Source organism: Poecilia reticulata, chromosome 17 (assembly GCF_904066995.2).
Source record: "Poecilia reticulata chromosome 17, P_reticulata-male-v2, whole genome shotgun sequence".
NCBI classification, from domain to species: Eukaryota; Metazoa; Chordata; class Actinopteri; order Cyprinodontiformes; family Poeciliidae; genus Poecilia; species Poecilia reticulata.
In genome coordinates, this window is record NC_088846.1 from 1,645,877 (window position 1) to 1,670,383 (window position 24,507).

The 24,507-nt window shown below is 42.2% G+C and overlaps 2 protein-coding genes across 6 annotated transcripts in view; one reads left to right on the forward strand and one right to left on the reverse strand.

The window, feature by feature from the left end:
• ccr12a (chemokine (C-C motif) receptor 12a) overlaps positions 1–24,507 on the forward strand; it is a 255,587-nt gene that overhangs the window by 196,315 nt on the left and 34,765 nt on the right. The window lies entirely within an intron of this gene.
• blvra (biliverdin reductase A) overlaps positions 1–24,507 on the reverse strand; it is a 45,532-nt gene that overhangs the window by 8,546 nt on the left and 12,479 nt on the right. For 4 of the 5 annotated variants that reach the window (XM_008433529.3, XM_008433527.3, XM_081597776.1 and 1 more), the window contains 4 exons: positions 12,241–12,360; positions 6,750–6,847; positions 5,573–5,680; positions 4,514–4,682 (listed from right to left, as the gene is read on the reverse strand). In XM_008433529.3, the coding sequence (XP_008431751.1) occupies positions 4,514–4,682; positions 5,573–5,680; positions 6,750–6,847; positions 12,241–12,360 (495 nt within the window). The remainder of the gene's footprint in view (positions 1–4,513; positions 4,683–5,572; positions 5,681–6,749; positions 6,848–12,240; positions 12,361–24,507) is intronic. The other variant, XM_008433532.3, reaches the window with a different exon arrangement.

A 24,507-nucleotide genomic window follows, 5' to 3' on the forward strand; every position in this document is an offset into this window, starting at 1 on the left:
CCCCTAAATCAAGTTCTGCTCAAGGCCTCATACAAGCTTGGACCAGCCCAGCATGATGAGCTAAATCCACTGCATGTGCAACTCTTCTCTGGATTCAAAGGAAAAAAAGGGAGATTTAATTCATGTGACTTTAGTAGCTCTTCCATTTTGTGTTTGTTGAGTTTTTAGTAAGTGCCACAGAGACTGCTTTGGTTGTTCACAATTTATGGGACGAGGTTTTCTGACCTCTGCTTGCAGTCCAACTGCAACTGCTTGCAGTTGCTTAATTTTTTTTTTAGAAAAAAAAAATTAAACTTAATTTTTTTTTTCTAAAAAAAAAAATCAAATTTTTAAAAATCTTTTTTTCTAAAAACGAACATGCAACGCCTGGCAGGCTTGTTATACCCTGTGGAAAACCCTGCATTCCATCACAATATCCTGCATTAACATCACAATATCCAAGGCAATTGACAAATTAAAGACGATTATAAACTAGCAGAGAAATAAGGCATTTCAGTTGGAAATGGTGAAAGCAAATAACCGCTGCATCTAATTAACATAGCTTAATAGCTTAATGCTAAACGGCTAAACTTTAGCTCTCCACAATACGAATAAACTACAAAAAAAAACAACCATAATATTCCACAGCCAAATGCAAATACAGCTCTAAGGCATTTAAGAAACCAAAATAAAACACAAACAATACTACTTACATTCAATGGACACACACAGCCGAAAGAAACGATGTCTGCCTTGAGAGCCGCACCACTCAATGCTCAGATAACAAAATATGAACGAGTATGGAGGACCAAAACCGACATAACAAGAAATAAAAGAATAAATATATAAATAAAAGAATAAATGTATATCCGACATATATAAATAAAAAGAAATGTATATCCGACATAAGAAAAAGAAATATATAAATAAAATAATATATATTTTGATAAATATATATTTAGTTTTTTCTTTTCCTTACACAAGTTTCCATCAAGAAAAATAGATATTTTGCTTTGTCATTTTTTGCTACTCCCTTTTCTACTCGCTTTATTTCTGCTCGCTGTTATTCCGTTAGTTGCGAAGCTGCAGTTTTTCTGCTGCATCATTATGTTCATGAGGAGAGCTGCCTTCTATGTCTACTATTGCCCAATAGAGCTTTTGAGCCAACGTTACTGCGTCAGACGTTGTGGGGCGTTTAGGTGACAGACCAAAACAAACTTTATCCCGGTGGTTTTATTGCGTTACCGACTGCAGTGAAGTTAGTTTCGAGTTGGATATTGGATTTTCCAATATCCGCCGAGCAAGCGGCGTTTAGCTCAAGGTTGATCCGATTTATGAACGCTAATTTCGGCCAGCCGTTCTCTAGCTCCCTCCTCAAGCGCTCGGAGGTTCACTTCACTGCAGTCGGTAACACATCACATGTTTATAAGAGCGATATTCTGTTGTCCTTCTATGGAAGAGTGCAGCCCAACCCAGAGTCCCCATGCTCAGCTTCCTCGACAGAAGGCATGTTGGTGGGATTGAGGAGGTCTTCGAAGTATTCCGCCCACCGGCCCACAACGTCCCGAGTTGAGGTCAGCAGCGCACCATCCCCACTATAAACAGTGTTGGTGCTGCACTGCTTCCCCCTCCTGAGACGCCGGATGGTGGACTAGAATTGCCTCGAAGCCGTACGGAAGTCTGTCTCCATGGCCTCTCCAAACTCCTCCCACGCCCGAGTTTTTGCCTCAGCGACCACCCGAGCCGCATGCCGTTTCGCCCGCCGGTACCCATCAGCTGCTTCTGGAGTCCCACAGGCCAAAAAGGCCCGGTAGGACTCCATCTTCAGCTTGACAGTATCCCTCACCGAAGGTGTCCACCAACGGGTTCGAGGGTTGCCGCCGCGACAGGCACCAACAACCTTGCGGCCGCAGCTCCGATAGGCTGCCTCGGCAATGGAGGTACGGAACATGGTCCACTCAGAATCAATGTCCCCCACCTCCCCCGGAACGTGTTCGAAGTTCTGCTGGAGATGAGAGTTGAAGCTCCGTCTCACAGGGGACTCCGCCAGACGTTCCCAGCAGACCCTCACTACACGTTTGGGCCTGCCAGGTCTGACCGGCTTCCTCCCCCACCACCGGAGCCAACTCGTCACCAGGTAGTGGTCAGTGGACAGCTCCGCACCTCTCTTCACCCGAGTGTCCAAGACATACGGCCGCAAATCCGATGAGACAATGACAAAGTCAATCATCAAACTGCGGCCTAGGGCGTCCTGGTGCCAAGTGCACATATGGACGCCCTTATGCCTGAACATGGTGTTCGTGATGGACAATCCGTGACGAGCACAGAAGTCCAACAACAGAACACCGCTTGGGTTCAGATCCGGGGGGCCGTTCCTCCCAACCACGCCTCTCCAGGTCTCACTGTCATTGCCCACGTGAGCGTTAAAGTCTCCCAGTAGAACAAGGGAGTCCCCAGGAGGGGCACTCTCCAGTACCCCCTCTAAGGACTCCAAGAAGGGTGGGTAATCTGAACTGCCGTTCGGCCCGTAAGCACAAAACAACAGTCAGGACCCGTCCCCCCACCCGTAGGCGGAGGGAGGCTACCCTCTCGTTCACCGGGGTGAACCCCAACGTACAGGCGCCCAAATGGGGGGCAACAAGTATGCCCATTCCAGCTCGGCGCCTCTCACCATGGGCAACTCCAGAGTGGAAGTACGTCCAGCCCCTCTCAAGGAGACTGGTTCCAGAACCAGAGCCATGTGTCGAGGTGAGGCCGACTATTTCTAGCCGGAACCTCTCAGCCTCGCACACTAGCTCCGGCTCCTTCCCCACCAGAGAGGTGATGTTCCACGTCCCAAGAGCCAGCTTCTGCAGCCGAGGATCAGACCGCCAGGGTCCCCTCCCTTGGCTGCCGCCCATAGCACAATGCACCCGACCCCTTTGGCCCCTCGGACAGGTGGTGAGCCCATCGGAAGGGGGACCCACGTCTCCTCTTCGGGCTGAGCCCGGCCGGGCTCCGTGGGTAAAAGCTCGGCCATCAGGCGCTCGCCATCGTGCCCCACCTCCAGGCCTGGCTCCAGAGTGGGGCCCCGGTGACCCGCGTCCAGGAGAGGGAAAACGAAGTCCAAAGTTTGTATTCATCATAGGGGTCTTCGGGGTCTTGTTGTGCATTTAAAGTGTAAAGTTTACCTTGGCGCAAAGGACTCCCAGCGCCCCCCTTTTGAAAAAATTTCCACCAGCGCCCCCTGCCGTCCTTTGAACACCCACCAGGGGGCGGTACAGTCCCCGCTGAGAACGCTAATCTAAGACTATTGTTTGTTTAAAATTACTGTATCTTTGTTCTTTCAGCCACATTTGTGGATTTAACTGAAGAAGCATCCTTTATTGTTTCCTCTCGATTGATCTCCATTTGTTTTAAAGATCGCTTTTGTGTCTGCTTGGAGATTTGTCACTGTCCTTCTCCACTGAATTTCAAGTAATTTGAAGTCTTTGAAGCTGTTTAATAAAAGGTTTTGTCAATTTTTTCAGTTAATTGTTTGCAGAGACCCTTATAAACATACTTGCCCAGTGGCCATTTTGATGACCTCCAACAGCTCCATGATCAACATGGCTGTAACTCCCACTTTAACAGTTGGGAGCAAACCTGCCTAAATGTCCATGCAATTTTTGTGGGTTTATGTATTGCTGATTCACAACAAATGTCATCTCAAGGTACTATTACAAGACAAAAACATCTAATGAGATTATTCATTATTCAAGCTAATTATACTTAAAATCAATTATGTACAATCTAATATGATTCTAATGATAACACTGCAACTAATCAGGCCAGCTTCTGTCAAAGCAAGCCTATCTCACTGACCTTATGTAATAAACCTTTAGGTTTTTAGCCATTTATAGTTTTCATAAATGTAGGAATGTCCCTACTTTCTCCTCATACAAATTTTCTATTTTATTACATTTACAGAAAATTTGCAAGGTTTTTCTTCATTTGTATTGTTACATTACTTGGAATTTTCAGTAAGGCTAAAATTACAGGCCTATAAAAAAGGCAGTCCTATATGGTAATAATTAAACACTTAAATCAAAAATGTTTAACCAGGTTGTTACAAAAAGTCTCACCAGTTGATTCATTCTGTTAAAAAAAACATATTTCCTGTTGGGTTCTGTGGAACTATTGCATACCTCACCAGTAATGCTGCAGATGCTGAGGTCAGCACATGGTCTGCATAACTGATTCATCAATATAGAAAATTTCCTTTTCTGTTGCTTTTAAACACACTGGACAGGGAAATTTTAGCCAGTAAGCTAAAACCCACCAAAAGCAACTTATTGCTTGCAACTTATTGAGTGGACATTTATAGTACAATTTTAATATACAGTTGATATTGCAAGGAAATGAAGTGGAACTATATAAGCAGTAGAACACTGGGCTTCTGCCAACACAATTTACTCAAAACTGTCTTCTGATGTCCTAATTAGCCAGGAAACTTTTTCATTTTTATGTTAAAGGATCTGTTGTCAAAAATGCAGTAAGAAAAAAGATATCTAACTTGCTGTCAGACGTTAGCAGCTGTGCTGTCATCTTGCTGTAGCCTTGTTCGGCGTCTTCTTCAAAAGTTGCCGCTCTTACTGAAAGCTCCCCAAACAAATCAACCAGCCACGAAAGGCGAGCAATTCCACTGAATGCAGGAAAACCAAATCCAGGCTTCAGTGCTCCACCTGAGACAGAACAAGACCTACTTCAAAAATCAATGAATGGTATTTTTATTTTTTTAAAATATAGTTAGATCAATTCCAAAAGATCCCAAAGGCTTTTTTCTTTCGTCTTTCCAATTTGCATTTTATAGTTGTAAAGGTTTCATTTTAAACATGATCTTTAATCACCTGTACATACATGTTGTAAATACTATTGTATTTTTGAAATGCAAAAATAAAAATAACAAAAAGAAAATAGTCGTTAACATTTTTACTCAACACAACCAGAATTTAAAGCAGGAAGGGAAGCAAGGGATCAAGCTTTGAATCTATCAGTCTAAATTAGGGGTGGGCAACTCCAGGCCTCGAGGGCCGTCTCCTGCAACTTTTAGATGTGTCTCTACTTCAACACACCTGAGTCAAATAATGAGGTCATTAGCAGGACTCTGGAGAACTTGACTGCACTTAGGAGGTGATTCAGCTGTTGGATTCAAGTGTGTTGGACCAGGTAGACATCTAAGAGTTGCAGGACACCGGCCAGGACCAGGATTGCCCACCCCGGTCTAAATCCAGTGTGAGGTTTAGAGAAAGGACGACATCCTCGTAGTTGGTTCATGGTGAGCATGCAAACAGGGACAGTTAATGTATGTAAAGTTCAAAAATATCTGTGGCCCCCTTTAATGTCATTTCTTCCATTCCTCAAAATACAGCAGTATTTTAGTTTTTCTAGTTTTTTTTTTATTTTATCTTCATTGATTCTCAAGGAAGCAAATTTTAAATAGACATATACACACATATATATAGTCACAATATCATAATGCCAATGCCGATACCTGAGAAAAAAAGATAAGTATTCTTGTGCTTTATAATGATTCTGACAAGTCTGAAGCGCAAATAAAGGTTTTGCTTTTTACCAGCAAAATGAAGAGAACCTTCCAACAGGGTTTTCCCTTCTACTTCTTTCTTCAGCTGTTTGTAATCTTCTGTCAGCAGCTCAATGTGCTCCTCATGTAGAACTACCCCTGCAGACAAACAGAAAAACTTCTCAACGTGTTCACTTCCCTGGGCGGGAGGTAATCAGGTTCACTTCCCGTTCACTTCCAGTCCAGAAGAATAAGGTTTTGCTTGTGATGAGTCGTGGGCAGGGCCCAAAATATAAATATTTATCATGACATTGAGCTAATCAATATTGTTAATTCTAATCTCATTGTGTGGAATACCAGCCATTTCAAATCACACATCAACAGAAATTTCATGATAGGTCAGTAAGAGGTCTCACATCTTGCATCAAGAAGATCAGATTAAGAAGGTCCATAGCAGATGGAAACATGCCAAGAATTATCTTGATATATAAACTGATATTGTCTCTGAAATTGTTGTGTTAAATGTCAACCGTTTAAATATTAAATTATAATTTCCAGTACACTCTGCCAACTTGTACAAGAGTATAAATTCATGTTTTTTTTTATTTATTTATTTTTTATTGGCAATAACACAAATGATTCAATTTGGACATAGTCTGTTTTAATTATCTGAAGACATTTCATTAAGTATGTGATTTCTCTTTCTGTGATTGAAATAAGAACATTTTACTTATATAAAATAAGTTCTAGACTTGAAGTTTGATTGGTAAATATTGATATTCTAGATTCTAGCACATATTCATAATAAGTAATATTTTCTTAATATCAAGCTTTTACATCTTACTGAGATAATTAAGTACAAAAACACTTAAAATAAGAAAAATATTCTAACATAAACCCCTCTTGGTGAGAAAAATTATCTTGTAAGAAAGAAAACAAGAAAAATCTCCTTAATTTAAGATATTTAATCTTACTAAGATTTCAGTTTTTGCAGTGTGCGAGAAGTGAACAGGAAGTGAACAGTAGTTCGGTCTGTACTGTTCTGGGAATATTTTTGTCATTTACGAAAATCAGAAGCTGCTATTACAGTTTTCTTCTGTAGACCAAAAACAAATGGTGTTAATATTTCAAAAACAATGTTTGCAGATTATCTACTGCACTTTGGGTAGAGGTGATACATTTTAAAACCTTGAACAAACAGGTGAATTATAAAAGTAATGGAGTTCACCTTTTTTCTGGGCTAAGTCCCACAGTTGAGCAGCAGCCTGGTAAGACAGGGCCATGGGATACTCCACACAGACGTGCTTCCCTGCTTGCAGAAACATCCTGGACAGAAGAGTGAGTTAACCTTTGTGTTGTCTTGCAGGTCCAAAGCGACCCGCAAGACAACACAAGCCAATTTGAAATTTTATGACTTTTCCTAAATTGATCCCAACATTAGAAAAAAATGATACTTTTTAGGCCCAAGCAGCAAAGCGCTGACGAAGGCCTATTGTAATCGGAGGATATCTTATTCTTGTTTTTATTATTAAAGCTCCAACTCTGGCTCTCTTGACCTAATCAGGATGATCTTGTGTGAGATGACTTATAATAAGTTGGTCTCACTTGCTTTAAAGCACAAAGAGTTTTCAGTGGATGGCGTGGCCATGGCAGCACAGCAAAGTCAGAGCCACCATACGTTTGGCTCTAGATTCCACATGTTTCAGCCCAGCTGCACCAAACTCACTGAGATCGGTCATTGTCCACCTCCCGACAGGAATCCAGTGCAATATTTGGTGGGTGTGGTCTAATTCCTCCACAGCGCCCCTAGAATATTTTTAAAAATCACCCACCAGTCATGCTTTGACCCACAATTATGAAACTTGGTACACGTGTATCTTGTCAGGACCTACAAAAAAGTCTCTTGGAGCCATGGTCTAAACCCAACAGGAAGTCAGCCATTTTGGATCAAAGCCACCATTTTGTCTATTTTATTGACGTCGTATCTGAGCGAACTCGTCCTACAGCTTTTGAGATCCAGGCTTCAAACTCAGACAACAGAATCTTGAGACACTGAGGGTCAAAAGTTATCAAAGAAATTTTTCTATGTCAAAGCATATGGGTGTAGCTAAGCCTCAAATCTGGCCATTCTCCATTAAACATCAAGATGGAATAAGTTCCCCATATAAGCTCCCAGCTGCATCAACTTCATTGGAATCATCACAGTGCAGAGCTCATCACATTCAATTGATCAATTGGTGACATCACTTTAGCCACCACGCCCCCTTCCATCAGGAAGTCACCTATTGGAAGGAACTATTAGAGCAGTTAGAGAAGTCTTTCTTTGTGTTGGAAGAAAGACTGCTCTAAATCATACATGCCTCATCTTATTTACAGTAAACTTGTTGGGATTGACCTTTGTCAGCCTCAAAAGAACCCAATAGTTTGAAATTGCAATTCAGATCGACTGCACTTGTGCATCATCAGGTAGCGATGCGGAAGATGTAGGTGTGTGTCGCCTGGCAGACGGCTGCGGGAACTGCGTGAGAGCATCGGCGGTGGCGAGAGTGGCAGTGCTGGAACCCCCACGGTTGCCAATAGGCCTTCGGCGCGCTTCGCCTCCAATGACGCTTGCGGCTTTAATATTTTTGTTATATTACTTTTCTCTTATTTCTGGCCATTCAAAAATATATCATGTGTAATGTAATTTTTACTCTATGTGTTGCTACATGGAAAGAGTGGGTGGATGGGTTTTATTTTTGTAGTTTGTTTTTTCAATCAAAAAAATTAATGTACTATTGTGCACTGGATGTAGATTTTGGATGGTTGTACAGTGATCCCTCGCTATAACATGGTTCACCTTTCGCGGTCTCGCTGCTTCGCGGATTGTTTATGTGCAGTTTTTTTTCACAGTGCATTGTGTTCTGCATCCTAACTGGCTAAACAGTCTCCGAGCTCCTTCTCTACCTGTGTGCCTATTGGCACACATGTAGCGTAACGTTATTACGTTACGGTATTTAAATACAAGTAATACGGATTGGCCATTCAGGAGATGAAAGCTGAAAACTTTGAATGCCTGCTGGAAAAAACTGTGGCCAGAGGAAGTGCAAAACCCGACCGGAGGCTGGATTGACGAGATCCATCGCTCTGCCATAGATACAGCTGTGAATCTCGCAAAGCAGCTTGGAGGAGATGTTTTAACAACATGACTCTGGATCACATTAAGGCCCGATTGATGCACACGCACATCCACTGACCTGAAAACAGGTTTTGTTCTTAGGTTTCAATGTAGCGTATTTAATTATGCTGTTTAATTGTAAAAACTAAAGGCAACTACTTTGCGGATTTCACTTTTCGGAAAGCAACCCCCGCGAAAAACAAGGGATCACTGTACATTCTGAATAAATATATCTATACAAAAAAAAGGTCAATCTGTTACTAAAGAAATGTACAAAAGCTTTTCCATAATCACATGTTCCCCACCAAGCTCACTGCACTCTAAGATCAGGGCACCAAGGTCAATGTGAGACATGAGCTTAAAAAACAGTAATAGTTTCATCCAATTAGCCAAATACAACACTGGCAGAGTTTTAATGCATGGCACCAGATATACTGCAGCACAGTTACTGTTGTATCCAAGCAGTCCTTTAAACTGTTATATTCCAAACACTAATATTGCCAATAACATTTCAAAATAGCCAAAAGGGCTGGGTTTTGGCAAGTTCATGCTTTAATTACTCCTTTGGATGTTTATTATTTATTTTATTACTGTTATTTTTAAATTATGATGTTCAATAAACTCTGAAATATAAAAATATCGGCCAACTGTCTTTTAATGGCCCCGTCATTCCCCTCATTTGCCTGGGGATGCATTTACATTCACTGATACTTTACACCAGTGGTCCCCAACCTTTTTATCACCACGGACCGGTCAAAGCTTGACAATTTTATTGCGGCCCGGCGAGAGGCAGAGGGAGGCTGTGTGTGTGAACCGTCAGACAAGGCTTCTGCATGTCTGTGTGCCCGCTAAAACCAGCGGTGCCACAATATGGTGCCAGTTCACATGGCACCATATTAAATTTTAGGCAACGATTTTCCCCTTACGACAACTGGAACGTTCCAAGTTCTAAGATTGTCACTTGCAATAATGGTAACCTATCATCCTGCAGTGTGTGGTGCATTACCCCTCCATCTAACATTGGGCATATAAAACAGTGAATACATAATTATATAGTTAAGCAGTGATGCTAAATGAAACGACAAAATGGAAAACAATCTAAACACAGAGTAAGAAAAAATGTTAACTACGAAGAAACATAATTCACCTCCATTACATACAGCAAGTAGAGCAGCTGCTCCCTCTGTCTTTTATCCATCGCCTTTTTTGTTTCACTTTTTATCGCTTAAAATGAGTCCACAAACTATCACTGTTGTTTTTACATCATCAACCATATTTCTTTATTCTAAATTCACGTATGGTATGTTGGGGGTTTTACAGGATTTTCTTCTGGAATCGGGATGTGATTGGACACAAGAACTGATCAAACCTGTTGTACTTTTATCGGCTCATATACTCTCACAGAGCTTTGGGACAATTCTTAAATCGTGCCGTGTGAACCAGACTTAAGACTCACAGGTAGGCCTGTCACGATAAATTTTGCTGAGCGATTGTCTAAAAAATTGTGATAAACGATATTGTTCAAGACCTTTTGACACTGATTTAATGGAAATGACTAATAATGCATGCGATTTCCTGCCATAGATAGATGCACTTTATTTTCAAAAGAACACCACTGGAACTGAAACTAAATCGACAAAACAACCAAAGACAAAAATAAAATGGATTCTCAGTCTCCATTAACAAAAAACGTACTTGAATAAAAACTAAGCAACGAAAAGTGAAAGTGGAAATAAATACTGCATTCAACCAAAAGAGTGCAGATTATGAAGTCTGTATACTATATTGCCCTTCAGTAATCACTAGATTTAAATAGAGAAGATGGGCACATCCGACTACCTAATTCAGTAGTTCACACTACACAATTTTTTGCCCCTATTTTCCCCTTACGACAATCTTAGAACGTTGGCCGTTCTAAGATTGTCACTGGTGATTTCGTAACCGATCATCCTGTAGTGTGTGGTGTGTTACGGTAGATCATCGTGGCCACTCCGATCTAAATCAGGGGTTTTCCCCGACTGGGAGCTTAATGCTGAATGTGACAGGTAGCCAATCAGAAAGCGTGGATTCTCCTCCGTGCTTTCTGAGGGAAATTACTGAGGGGAATCCCAAACAGCTGACACGACGCAACCCAAAATCCAGTGGACATTGGAGATTATATGTGGAAACAACATTAATATTTATTCAACATTTCGTGCAAAGAATATAGAAATGACAAGGGGAGGAGTTGGAGCTAAAATGCTACCGCAGTTGATTAAACCAGTAACTTTTCAGCTGTTCTTCGTTAATGTGACATAAATAGGTTATGATAATTTTCATTCAGTCAGGACTTGACACTGACTCTAGCCACATGCATCACAGGTAGATTCTAGTAAAGCATTGATTAATGCCTGATTTTAAAATTAGTTAACTTTACTTGTAGTCATTATTTTGTGCCCATGTGGTTGGCACCACACGACACGATCGAACCCGATCAAACCGTTATACCTAGGATTTCTGTCGGCTAATGTGTCTCTCAGGTTTTGAAAATGGGCCGACAACTCGTGTAGTGTGCCCTGGGCATTACACTAAGGAAATGAGGAAGGGAGGATCAGTGCAGAGCACTGGAGTTGAGCCTTTTTTCATTCAGTGACATCAACAGAAAGAAAAAAAAAATGGCAGGAAGAGACGATAAAGCCGATAATTAAAATGAGGTTGATAGGTTTAATTTATCGTGCGATTAATTGATTTATCGTTTATCAGGACATGCCTACTCACAGGCTCTACTCCTCTCCTCTGATCTCGACCAATGGCCCAACGCTCTCTGATTCTGGTCGCTATGGTAACATTTACACCTTCAAAATAAGATACAGAAGCGCCACAAAAACGAACATTTTATTTTCATGAAAATTTTAACTCATAATAACGGCAATGGGAGCCCTGCACTTGTTTCCCTGCAACGAGACGGTCCCATCTGGGAGTGATAGGAGACAATGACACCCGAAGTGTTGCTTATGCACAGGGTGCTTGGTCTCTACGTGACGAAGCAGTTTGAAGGTCTCATTTCCTCATTAGCGAGCCGGTCGCTGCATATCACGCAGAGCGGGCTGGGAATGTGGAAATTACCTAACAGTCTGGGATAAATCCATTCTCCTGTCTCTTCTCTAGGCCTTTCCCCCTTCACAAAGAAACTTTCCAAAGACTTCTGTTTCTTACTGATTTTGCTGCTTGTGGCCTCAATGTTGGCACGCAAGACATAACCGAGAGAATCCTGTTAAAGGATTTTCAAAATAAAAGATTTTTCAGACTCAAACAATTCATAAAACAGAAATATTTAATTATTTCTTTTGCGGTCCGGTACCGGTCCTCGGCCCGGGGGTTTGGGGTCGGGGACAAGTGCTTTACACGACTGATTTTACTAGTTCATCAAATTAAACAGTTTTTATTTTCTATAAAATATCTATAAAGTATTGTCTTGTGTGTTCTTCCTCTTTTCTGCCGGAATCTCTGAGCCAGGATGTGACATTGATGGCAAAAGAATTAAAGACAGTTTTGCATGTGTAAATACCAGATTTTAGGTTACCTGACAAAGTCTTCATGAGAGTCATTCTCAGTACAGATAAATGCAGCATGGATGTCCTCTCTGCTCACAGCCTCCTCTGCTGAGATCTGTTTCACATCCTGGTAAGCATCGAGTTTTCTTCTGTTGGTTAAACAGACAATATGAGCTAAAACATGCAGCTCAATGTGCCCTTGCACATATAACCTAAATGTTTACAGAAACTTTTTTTCTTCCTGCAGTCGCTTTTCATGCAGATGTGAGTTCTAATGACTCACATCTGAGTGTCTCACTCCACTTTCCTCCATGAATTAGTCAGATTAGCCAGCAGCCATCCTCTATTTTGCAACGTGAACTTGACTCTGAACCGGGTAAAATTTTGTGACTTGTGCGAGTCCAGGGGCACTGTTTTTGTAACAGTTGGCCTCAAAGCAACGCTTCCAGTCTCCTTTCCCCGCTAAACTACGAGTGTTTTATGAGGGGGAAACACGGCTTTATCAGAGGGTTACGAAGGACATGAAGGAGCGTGGTTTGCCTGTCCCCCTGATAAAGCCAAAGGAGAGCTTAGCTAAGCAACTCTCCCATACCGGTGAAAGAACATCGGCTCGAAACAACAAATGCCAGGAGAGGAGCGAGAGATGAACATCAGAGAAAGACTTGTGAGTTTAGAAGAGAAACCAGTTATCCTCAAGAGGAGCTCTGAATAGATACAATAATGGCTGGTAAGCTAAATAATAGAGATGTGCCGATCAGGTTTTTTCCTGCCGATTCCGATCACCGATACCGATCACATAATTATTTTTTTTAATCATAAGCACTACCGGTTACATTATATGGAAAAAGGAACCATGAATTCACCTTAATTTAGACAAAAACTTGTTTTTAATAACTTTTTCCAAGAAAACACAACGGGCATTGTGCAAATTGTACTGCTATCAATAATACTATCTTTAACAAACTGAAAATATGAAGGCTCTGAAGCGGCTAAATAATGCAAAGAGTCAAAATAAAACCTAACATTGCCAAAAAATTCAAGTATAAAACTTAACATTCAAAGGCAAATACAGGATCCATTACAATAAACAATCCTGAGTTACTGCATGAAAACTTCCTGATAGCATGGTGGCTAGCTGATTACTGCTAGTTCTGAGTGGCTGTTTCTGACTGAGTGGAGTAATTATGCAGAGCAGGGAGGAGATCGATTATTTTTTCAGAGATTATCGTCTCATGTTAGGACAGCGGACGTTTTAATACGCATGTAAAATTTATTTTTTTAGGTTAGTTGCTGCAGCTTTAAACAGAGGTTCGGTGTGAGAGTCACTACCAGGTGGAGCAGAAACTGCGCTCCGTCTGTCAAATATTACTACCTGTAGCGCGTAGCAGCGGTTCAACAGCGAGAGCAGAACCAGCGTCTTATATCGCAGCTCGAAGACTTAAATAATTTTGCGGGTTATGTGTTTAGCTTTCTGACCGTCATGCTAATCCGGGTGAGTGTTTGTAGCTGTGCGCTGCTTTACCTGCTATCTGGTCCTCCATATGTCTTTTTTACTGCAGTGCGCCTCGATGTAGCCAAACTCCATCAAGTATGGCATTCTTTTTATGCCATATTAGATTCGTTGTGTAGATGCATTTTGACGTGCTTCACCCCACGTGCTTCAATTTTCCACTGCAACATGCAAACTTCCCCAATCACTCAGTGTGTTATAGTTCCACACATCGCTTAGGATTTGTTGCTGCGCGTTGACGCAGTGTGAAGGAAAGAGACCAGTTGCATAGGCACGCTGCGAAATGAGATGATCGGTTTGTGTGATCGGCGATCACTAATCACACTTTTTCCACGGAAATCGGCCGATTACGATAGGTGGCCGATCGATCGGCACACCTCTACTAAATAATCATTGTGTAATCAATAGGATATAAACTAAAAGTACAATGTATCTCAGTGAGTTTGATTGATTTGTATTACGGACATTATTGTTATGGTATTGGATATATTCCCTAGCCCCAACCTAGACGAAAAAAAGAAATTACAGAGAAGGAATGCGCACAAAATGGATAAAAACAGCTTACACGTAGTTGGGGGCCCTCCCCTCTTTTCCAAGGGAGGACTTCCCCCAGGGCTAGACGGTTTTCCTAGCCAAGTTCAGGGTCTTTTGTTCAGGACCCCAACCTTGGAATCTCAAGTTTATTTTCTGTTCTTTATCATTAAGTTACTGTTTACATTTGTTCGGAGAGTGGATTTGTTAAGATTTGCAATCAGACATCTAAAAATGATCAACAAGACAGTCAGACATGGCTAACAATAAGATAAATATAACTACTTTCAATGTCAATGGTCTACTCAACCCAATTAAACAAAGTAGAATCTTATCAAAAATGAAGGAACATGCTCACATAGTGTACTTACAAGAAACCCACCTAAACAAAAGTAAACATGAAAAACTAAGAATGGGTTTCAACCAATTATTCTTCTCGTCATACAAATCAGGACATAGAAGGGGAGTAGCTATTCTCATCTCAAACAAGATACATTTCGAAAAATAATACAAACTGGAGAATAAGGAAGGCAGGTTTGTGCTTGTGAGAGGTAATGTAGGTGGAAACCCCTTTACATCATTTAACATATGCTTCTCCAGGGAGTGATATTGATTTTTACAAGAAAATAACTATGGTAAAAGAAACACAGGGTGTTCCGATTTGTGGAGGGGACTTAAATATTCGTTTGCAACCAAAGATGGATTCTTCCAGGGAGAAAACTTACCAGAAAGAACAATACAAAAATATAAATGTACTTTTTTTTTTAGAAGTTACACTTTTATTATTTTTACAGAGCAATTATACAGCCATACATCAGCAGTACGTAACGAGTGTTGACAATATGAAGTTCTCCAAAAAAATAAATAAAACATCTTAGCAAGACATCTTACAACCTCAGCATCACATCTGTACTCATCACCATACAACCTTAAAATAAGGGTACACTTTGGATAAAATAGCGGAACACCATATGCCAAAAGACAAACATGTTGGACTCATTTACATCAACAGAGCTTCTGCTGGCCCCCAGCGCAGGCTAAAAGTAGTTTTTTGAAGTCTTAATGAGTAGGTTATTTTTTCCATTGGATATAATTCCCTTACTTTTTGAACCCATAAGTCATAGGAAGGTGGTTCCAGATGCATCCACATGATTGTAATGCATTCCAGGGCTGCTGCAAAAAGGACATTTAACAGATATACTTTAGCCCATCTTTGCAAACCATCTGGTATTATACCAAGTAACGCAACTGTAACATCCTGGAATAACTTCTGGAAAGATATGGTTTATAGCCCTGTACACCTCATCCCAAAAGTTTTGAAGTTTGGGGCATGACCAAAAAATTTGTATGATTGGGGACCACTGGGCCACAGTTTCTCCCAACACAAGCTTGGTATTTTAGGATCCATCTTAGCAACGACATCTGGGGTCATGAAATATCTGCTAATAATTTTCTATTTATATTCCCGCCACGTATTTGAGTTTGTAAACCAAACCAAACCAACGTTATTAATAAAGTATTTAAAACAACCACAGCTGATACAAAGTGCTGTACATTAAAACACAATATAATAAAAAAATTAAATAAAAACTTAGTTTAAAAACAAAAACATACAATTTATAACTAGATCCCGCTGGTGTTGAAAGCCAAGTAAAATAGATGGGTTTTAAGACGAACTTTAAAAGTGGACAGTGAAGGGGCCTTTCTGACCTGCAAAGGCAAGTCATTCCATAACTAGGGCCAATGACGGAGAAAGCCCTGTCCCCTCCGAGCTTCCTTCTGGTTCTCGGTACCTCCAAGAGGAGCTGATCTGCTGACCTGAGAGACCGATAAGGTACATAGGGGTGAAGAAGCTCAGAGAGGTAAGCCGGGCAAGATTATGCAATTATTTAAAAACAAACATAAGAATTTTAAAATGAATCTTAAAATATACAGGCAGCCCAGTGAAGTGAGGCCAGAACAGGGGTCACATGTTCCCTCTTTCGAGTTCCTGTTAAAACTCGTGCAGCAGCATTCTGAACCAGCTGCAGACGTGAGAGCAGCGACTGACTGACTCCCAGATAAAGTGAGTTGCAGTAATCCAATCGAGTGGAAATAAAAGCATGGATCACCGTTTCAAAATGCTGCCTGGAAAGAAAAGATTTCACTGACGCCAATCGCCTTAAATCAGGGGTGTCCAAACTTTTTGCAAAGGGGGCCAGATTTGGTGTGTTAAAAATGTAGGGGGGCCGATCTTGGAGGATGTTCTTTACATAGAACATCAATATATTTAAACGCATTTCAGCAAGCCATTCTGTGTTTTACATTTGCTTTTTATTTTAATTTCAGCGATCTTAAGCATGTCTTTTGGTTCATTTGAAACATGCATATCATATGCAATTGAATATTCACTTAACTTCACTTTTTTAACACTAACGTTTTTAAACAGAAGTAATTGTATTCTATTGTGCAAATTACATTTGAAATATAAAAAAAATATCTCACCATGGCAGTTCAATATTTACAGAATTTTTAAATAAAATTAAAAAAATAGCAAGTAACAGTCATATCAACAAGTGCAGGGCTCATTTGAAATATGACATATTAGTAAATGTTGATCAGTTTTTTAAAAGTTTATTATTCTGGAGTGAAAACTGAAAACTTGTCTGAATAAATTTTGTTTTTGTTTTTTGAGATCAAAATAAGTCATAAATTCAGAGACTTATTGTAAATGACAAATGACTTGCCTGCATTAATGTGATACTGAGATCTGGACTGCGGCACATAGGTCAGGTCTGGCTCAAAGGCAGTGGTACTGATGCGCAAGATGTCTCGTATGTGAGAGTCCGTTATTTAAGTTCACAATCGAGAATGTCTTCTCACACAAATACGTTGACTAGGGTTGCAACCCGTCCCGAAAAATAGGGAACCATGCCGTATTTGACTGTTAAATGTAGCGTCCCGCATTGAACCGAAACGGGACGCGATTTGTTCCGTATTCTACAAATATGTACGTGTAATAACAAAGAAGTTTTCCCCTAGTACTTTATATAGTAGGCTGCCCCAGTCATTGTTTCACTCACGGTGTTGCGATATTACATCCAACTGCCCCCCCCCCACACACACACACCCTCCCCACTATGAGACTAGGACAACACGTCCCTTATTTTGATTTCTGACAGGTGGCAACCCTAACGTCGACCCAAACAAGCTTAGCATTTTCTTACCAAACTGAATCTCTTGAAACCTGTCCTTATCCAGCTGTCGATAAAAGTTTGCAAGAGAAAGCTGCTGGTGCCGACCGCGGCTCTCTGCGTCACTCAGCAGGTCAATGCGCTCCAGCTGCAAATGGTCTGAGTCACACGGGCTGCTGCCCTCTAGTGAGTAAATGAGGAACAGCATTTAGTGTGTAAGCTACGCTATATGCTGGTAACCATTAACTCTTACAGCCGCTTGTGGGGATGAATATAATGTATGTATCCAATCTATGAACTTGGGCCCAAATTTAAACCTCTAATGCAGTGTTTCTCAACCTTTTTTGGGCCAGCGCCCCCACAGCCTTTATCCAGGTCCCTCACCGCCCCCCACCAAATAATTTGCAGGCTACTTTGCACTGACTATTATTACTGCAGTCAGCACCAGTAATGGCCTTAATTTGGGTAGAGGATTGTCCCGTGTCTTGACGGACAGCCAATCGGATCCTGCGGCTCAGAGCTGGTGAAATTTTTTTGGGTCTACCACTTGACTTTTTTGTTCCATAACCCTCAGGATCATTTAAAAAATGCAAAATGACTGTGTTACTGCGTCCTACCTCAGCAGCGATGGCACGTTGTGAGAGGCCTTGCTTATGCAGCTCAACAATCCTACCACGTTCAAAGTCATTGAGCTTTTTTGCTTTTGCCATCAGGAGCTCTTGACAGTGTTAAGACTTGAGAGAAAATGACATGGAATCCAGATTTTTGCACAGCTTTTGGCTTTTAAAGACTATGGTCTTAAACTTTTGATCAGCTGAAAAAATCATGTTTGAGTATAAATGCAGTTTTCAGAAAATTCCCTGCTCAAAAGTTCTTGTCTCTTGCACTGATTTTATCCTTTACCATTGTGAAGCTCTACTTAGAACCTTCTTAAGATCCAATAGTGCAAAATGCAAATTCTTGCAATTTTTTGACTGGTCTTAAGATTTTGATCAGGAGTGTATATATATATCCATCCATCCATCCATCCATTTTCTTTACACTCTTGTCCCTTAGAGCAGTGGTCCCCAATCCCCAGTCCGTGGAATAATTGGCACCGGGCCATGCAAGAAATAATTAAATATTTCCGTTTTATGTATTATTTGAGTCTGGAGGATCTTTTATTTTGAAAATCCTTTAACCAGATTCTCTCGGATACTTGCGCACCAACATTGAGCCCACAAGCAGCAAAATGAGTAAGAAACAGATCAGATGTCTTTGGAAAGTTTCTTTGTAAAGGGGAAAAGGTCCAAAGAAGAGACAGGAGAATGGATTTATCCCGGACCAGTAGGTGAGTCCCACATTACAAACCCGCTCTGCGTAACATGCGGCGACCGGCTGCTAATGAGGCAATGATACTTCAAGCTGCTTTGCCACGTAGAGACCAAGCAGGCTGTGCATAAGCAACACTTCGGGTGTCATTGTCTCCCATCACTCCCAGATGGGACCATCTCGTTGCAGAGAAACAAGATCAGGGGTCCCGTTAGTCATTATCGTGACTTAAAGTTTTCACAAAAGTAAAATGTTCGTTTTTGTGGCGCATCTGTATCTTATTTTGAAGGGATATGTAAACGTTACCATAGCGACCAGAGTCAGAGCGTTTGGGTAGTGGTCGAGAGGAGATGAGTAGAGCTTGTGAGTCTTAAATCCGGTTTAGACGGCAAGATTTAAGAATTGTCGGCCGATTCTCCAAAACTCTGTGACCACAGAGCTGATAAAAGTACAACAGGTTCGATCGGTTCGTGTCTCCAGCCACACGGCAGGAACAACACACCACACGAACCGATTCCAGTCACGAACATCGCGATTCCAGAGGATAAGCCACAAAACTCCCAACATAGTGGGAATTTAGAATAACCAAACACGGATAATGATGTAGAAACAATAGTGATAGTTTGTGGACTCATTTTAAGAGATAAAAGACGTAACAAAAAGAAAAGGCGTTGGATAAAAGACGGGAGCAGCCGCTCTACTTGCTGCACTATGATTTGGAGGTCATGTTTTTTCATAGTTAACATTTTTAACTGAATAAACATAATAATGACCTTTAGATTTAATAATAAACATTTCCACATATCATCTCTGATGTCCACCGGACTCTCAGTTGGGCAATATGTCAGCTGTTTGGGATTTCCCTCTGTTCTTACGGCATCGCGCTTTCTGATTGGCTACCTGTCACATTCAGCAGGTTGTATTCTCGTTCCAAGTCAGGGAAAACCCCACAGGTTGCGATTAAAAATGCCAAGACAACCCAAATTGGGCATATTCAGGATTTAGCAGGAACACCAATATGCAGAAGTCTTATCTGACTGTTTACATCTTGTTGCTGTCTTACCTTTACTTATCCATGAAATCCATGCACTCCTAATTCTGCACAAAAATATCCGTTCATCCAAAGCCAAGTTTATCCTCGGCATGTCTTTTCTACTCTGTTTGAGAATCATCAAACTGTCTCGAAGCAAAACTTTCAGCTCCGGTGTTGGTCTTCCTTTAGTTATTATCTCCTGCTTCAATTGAAAATTCACTTTAGAAAACTGTTTAAGTGTAGAAATGTAGTCTTTCATGTTGACGTCGGAAGAGAGAAGAAAACAAATATATCGCTGTACTTTACTTATTTACTGTGTGGCTAGCTCCATGGCTAGCTCACGGTGTCTTACTCTGCAGTTGTGGAGTCACAGTATCTGGGAACATGAGCGCCCCCAGCGGTGAGGCAAGAGACCTGCCTGCCTCACCTCGAGTCTGTTCTCTGCTGTTTCTGATCGCTCCTCCGCACACAAAACACGATACACACACAATTAGTGACAAAAAACACTGTACATTATATACATAAGCTACATTATGGAAAATCAGTCCATATATTAAATGTTTTTTTAGTCATTTTATTACCCGGCGTACAGACAGGACGAACATGCTCTCAAAGAATGGCAGCCAGTGCAGTTAGCGAGAGGTTGCGCAATCCCAGATGAGGCTCAGCTCGCTGCTGCCTCACCGGCTTCGTTTCTGAGCATTTGAATGGGAAAATGCAAAAATCCAGCGATTTTGAAGAAAAAATAATCAGAATTGGTTAAGCTAAGTAAAAAAATAGGTACTTTATAGTACAAACCACAGGGTGGAAATAGCAATTTAAATGATATTATTATTTTCCATGATGGCAAATAATAACTGTCAGCACGTAACTGATATATACAGTGCTTAAAGTAAAACAAATCCTGAGCCTGAAACTTATAGTGATGATAGAAATTAACTATACCGTTGCTATTGCTACAGTTTAATAAAAAATATCTTAATAAGCAATGTCCACACAATTGCTTCTAACAATACAATTAACAAGCTAAACACTGAAACTTAAATAAGACTTCAGTACATTTCAACTCAAAACAAAATGTAAAATGTCTGTGCCCTAAAGGTTTGACTTACAGGCAAAAATCCCTCAACATTAAATAAGAGTGCTTTCAGTCAATGTTTTTGCAAGTAATTTAGAACATGCAACATTACCAACTAAATCAGTGTTTCTCTTTTTTGTGCCAGCGCACCCCCTAGTCTTTATCCAGGTCCCTCACCGCCACCCAACAAAGAATTTGTAGGCTACTTTGCACTGACTATTATTTTGTTATTAATATTACTATCACTATTGTAGATGTTTTGATTTTTATGCTTGTTTCTGTATTTATCAAGATAATTTCCCAGAGAACAAAAAAGCAGTGTGAATAGAAATTATTTTCACAGATGTCTACAAAAAATTTTATGAACATTCAACTTAAAATTTGTAGGTCTAACAGCAGCCAGTCAGAGTGCAAAAAATATTCTTGTGCCATTTTCTAGTTGTTAAATATTCCACAAAATGACCAGATAAAAGATGAACAACATGCCAGTTTAAACTTTGATCTATTTGCAAAACGACTGAGCTCTGCAACATTAAAACATGGATAGAACTGTAACTACATTAATCATAACTCTTCTTCTCTTCAGTGTTTGTTAGTTTCTGGTGGTGCAGCTCTGTGCTGCCTTCAGGAGAATGGGACATCAGAGTATCATCCATAAAACTTCACCCTCATGGCATTTATTGTGCAAACCAGAGCTTTCAGTGGAAAAACAAAAGTTCCATGTCCTTTTAATGCCACACAAATATGATAGAAAAATGGATTATATCTTCATATAGGTATGTCTAATGAATTATCAGATTAATAGTTTTATTGGACAGACATTACAAAGAACAAATCTGGTTCTTAATCAAATCCTAATGAGTCAAATTGAAAGTGTCATGGAGTCATCAGCCTCATGACATTAACACTGACATGAAAAATAATATTGAAGAAATAAAAATATCGAATCTAATTAAAAACATAAATAAGTGATAAGTTCTTTACTGTTATGGTCTGTAAGATATATTTATTCTCAGTACTAGATATGGTCTCAACAAACACATGGCACTTCAACAATATTATTTTACCTTTTATCTGGAAATAGTGTCTGTTTATTCTTGCCATACAGTCCCCTATATTATTTATTGCTCGAAAGGTCTTGCCATAGCAGTTTATTCCTCTGTATTTACTTTAGTTTCTTAGTTTATTCTTGCATTTTGTTCTTCATTCATTTCATTTAGTTTCATTTGATTATTATTATCCTTTCTTGGTTTATTGCTATGCCCACTTTAGTTTCTTTCCTGTTGCTAGATTGATTTTATCATTTATTGACCATCAGTAATATTCACTCATCACCTGCTGCGCCACCTAATCATCATGTGTTTCACATCATGTGTTGATGATGCCCTCTCCTTGGGCTGCCACCTTATCGTGGTGGAGGGGTTTGAGTGTCCCAATGATCCTAGGAGCTATGCTGTCTGGGGCTTTATGCCCCTGGTAGGGTCACCCAAGGCAGACAGGTCCTAGGTGAGGAACCAGACAAAGCGCAGCCCGAAGACCCCTATGATGAATACAAACTTTGGACTTCGTTTTCCCTCGCCCGGACGCGGGTCACCGGGGCCCCACTCTGGAGCCAGGCCTGGAGGTGGGGCACGATGGCGAGCGCCTGGTGGCCGGGCTTTTACCCATGGAGCCTGGCCGGGCTCAGCCCGAAGAGGAGACGTGGGTCCCCCTTTCGATGGGCTCACCACCTGTCCGAGGGGCCAAAGGGGTCGGGTGCATTGTGCTATGGGCGGCAGCCAAGGGAGGGGACCCTGGCGGTCTGATCCTCGGCTGCAGAAGCTGGCTCTTGGGACGTGGAACGTCACCTCTCTGGTGGGGAAGGAGCCGGAGCTAGTGTGCGAGGCTGAGAGGTTCCGGCTAGAAATAGTCAGCCTCACCTCGACACATGGCTCTGGTTCTGGAACCAGTCTCCTTGAGAGGGGCTGGACGTACTTCCACTCTGGAGTTGCCCACGGTGAGAGGCGCTGGGCTGGAGTGGGCATACTTGTTGCCCCCCATTTGGGCGCCTGTACGTTAGTGTTCACCCCGGTGAACGAGAGGGTAGCCTCCCTCCGCCTACGGGTGGGGGGACAGGTTCTGACTGTTGTTTGTGCTTACGGGCCGAACGGCAGTTCAGATTACCCACCCTTCTTGGAGTCCTTAGAGGGGGTACTGGAGAGTGCCCCTCCTGGGGACTCCCTTGTTCTACTGGGAGACTTCAACTCTCACGTGGGCAATGACAGTGAGACCTGGAGAGGCGTGGTTGGGAGGAACGGCCCCCCGGATCTGAACCCAAGCGGTGTTCTGTTGTTGGACTTCTGTGCTCGTCACAGATTGTCCATCACGAACACCATGTTCAGGCATAAGGGCGTCCATATGTGCACTTGGCACCAGGACGCCCTAGGCCGCAGTTCGATGATTGACTTTGTCATCGTCTCATCGGATTTGCGGCCGTATGTCTTGGACACTCGGGTGAAGAGAGGTGCGGAGCTGTCCACTGACCACTACCTGGTGACGAGTTGGCTCCGGTGGTGGGGGAGGAAGCCGGTCAGACCTGGCAGGCCCAAACGTGTAGTGAGGGTCTGCTGGGAACGGCTGGCGGAGTCCCCTGTGAGATGGAGCTTCAACTCTCATCTCCGGCAGAACTTCGAACACGTTCCGGGGGAGGTGGGGGACATTGAGTCTGAGTGGACCATGTTCCGTACCTCCATTGCCGAGGCGGCCTATCGGAGTTGCGGCCGCAAGGTTGTTGGTGCCTGTCGCGGCAACCCTCGAACCCGTTGGTGGACACCTTCGGTGAGGGATGCTGTCAAGCTGAAGAAGGAGTCCTACCGGGCCTTTTTGGCCTGTGGGACTCCAGAAGCAGCTGATGGGTACCGGCGGGCGAAACGGCATGCGGCTTGGGTTGTCGCTGAGGCAAAAACTCGGGCGTGGGAGGAGTTTGGAGAGGCCATGGAGACAGACTTCCGTACGACTTCGAGGCGATTCTGGTCCACCATCCGGCGTCTCAGGAGGGCGAAGCACTGCAGCAACAACACTGTTTATAGTGGGGATGGTGCGCTGCTGACCTCAACTCGGGACGTTGTGGGCCGGTGGGCGGAATACTTCGAAGACCTCCTCAATCCCACCAACATGCCTTCTGTTGAGGAAGCTGAGCATGGGGACTCTGGGTTGGGCTCTCCAATCTCTGGGGACGAGGTCGCCGAGGTGGTCAAAAAGCTCCTCGGTGGCAGGGCCCCGGGGGTGGATGTGATCCGCCCGGAGTTCCTTAAGGCTCTGGATGTTGCGGGGTTGTGTTGGCTAACGCGACTCTGCAATATCGCATGGACATCGGGGGTAGTTCCCCTGGACTGGCAGACTGGGGTGGTGGTCCCCCTGTTTAAAAAGGGGGACCGGAGGGTCTGCTCCAATTACAGGTGGATCACACTCTTAAGCCTCCCTGGTAAGGTCTATTCAGGGGTCCTGGAGAGGAGGATCCGTCGGATAATCGAACCTCGGATTCAGGAAGAGCAGTGTGGTTTTCGTCCTGGTCGTGGAACACTGGACCAGCTCTACACCCTCAGCAGGGTCCTGGAGGGTGCATGGGAGTTCGCCCAACCAGTCTACATGTGTTTTGTGGACTTGGAGAAGGCGTTCGAC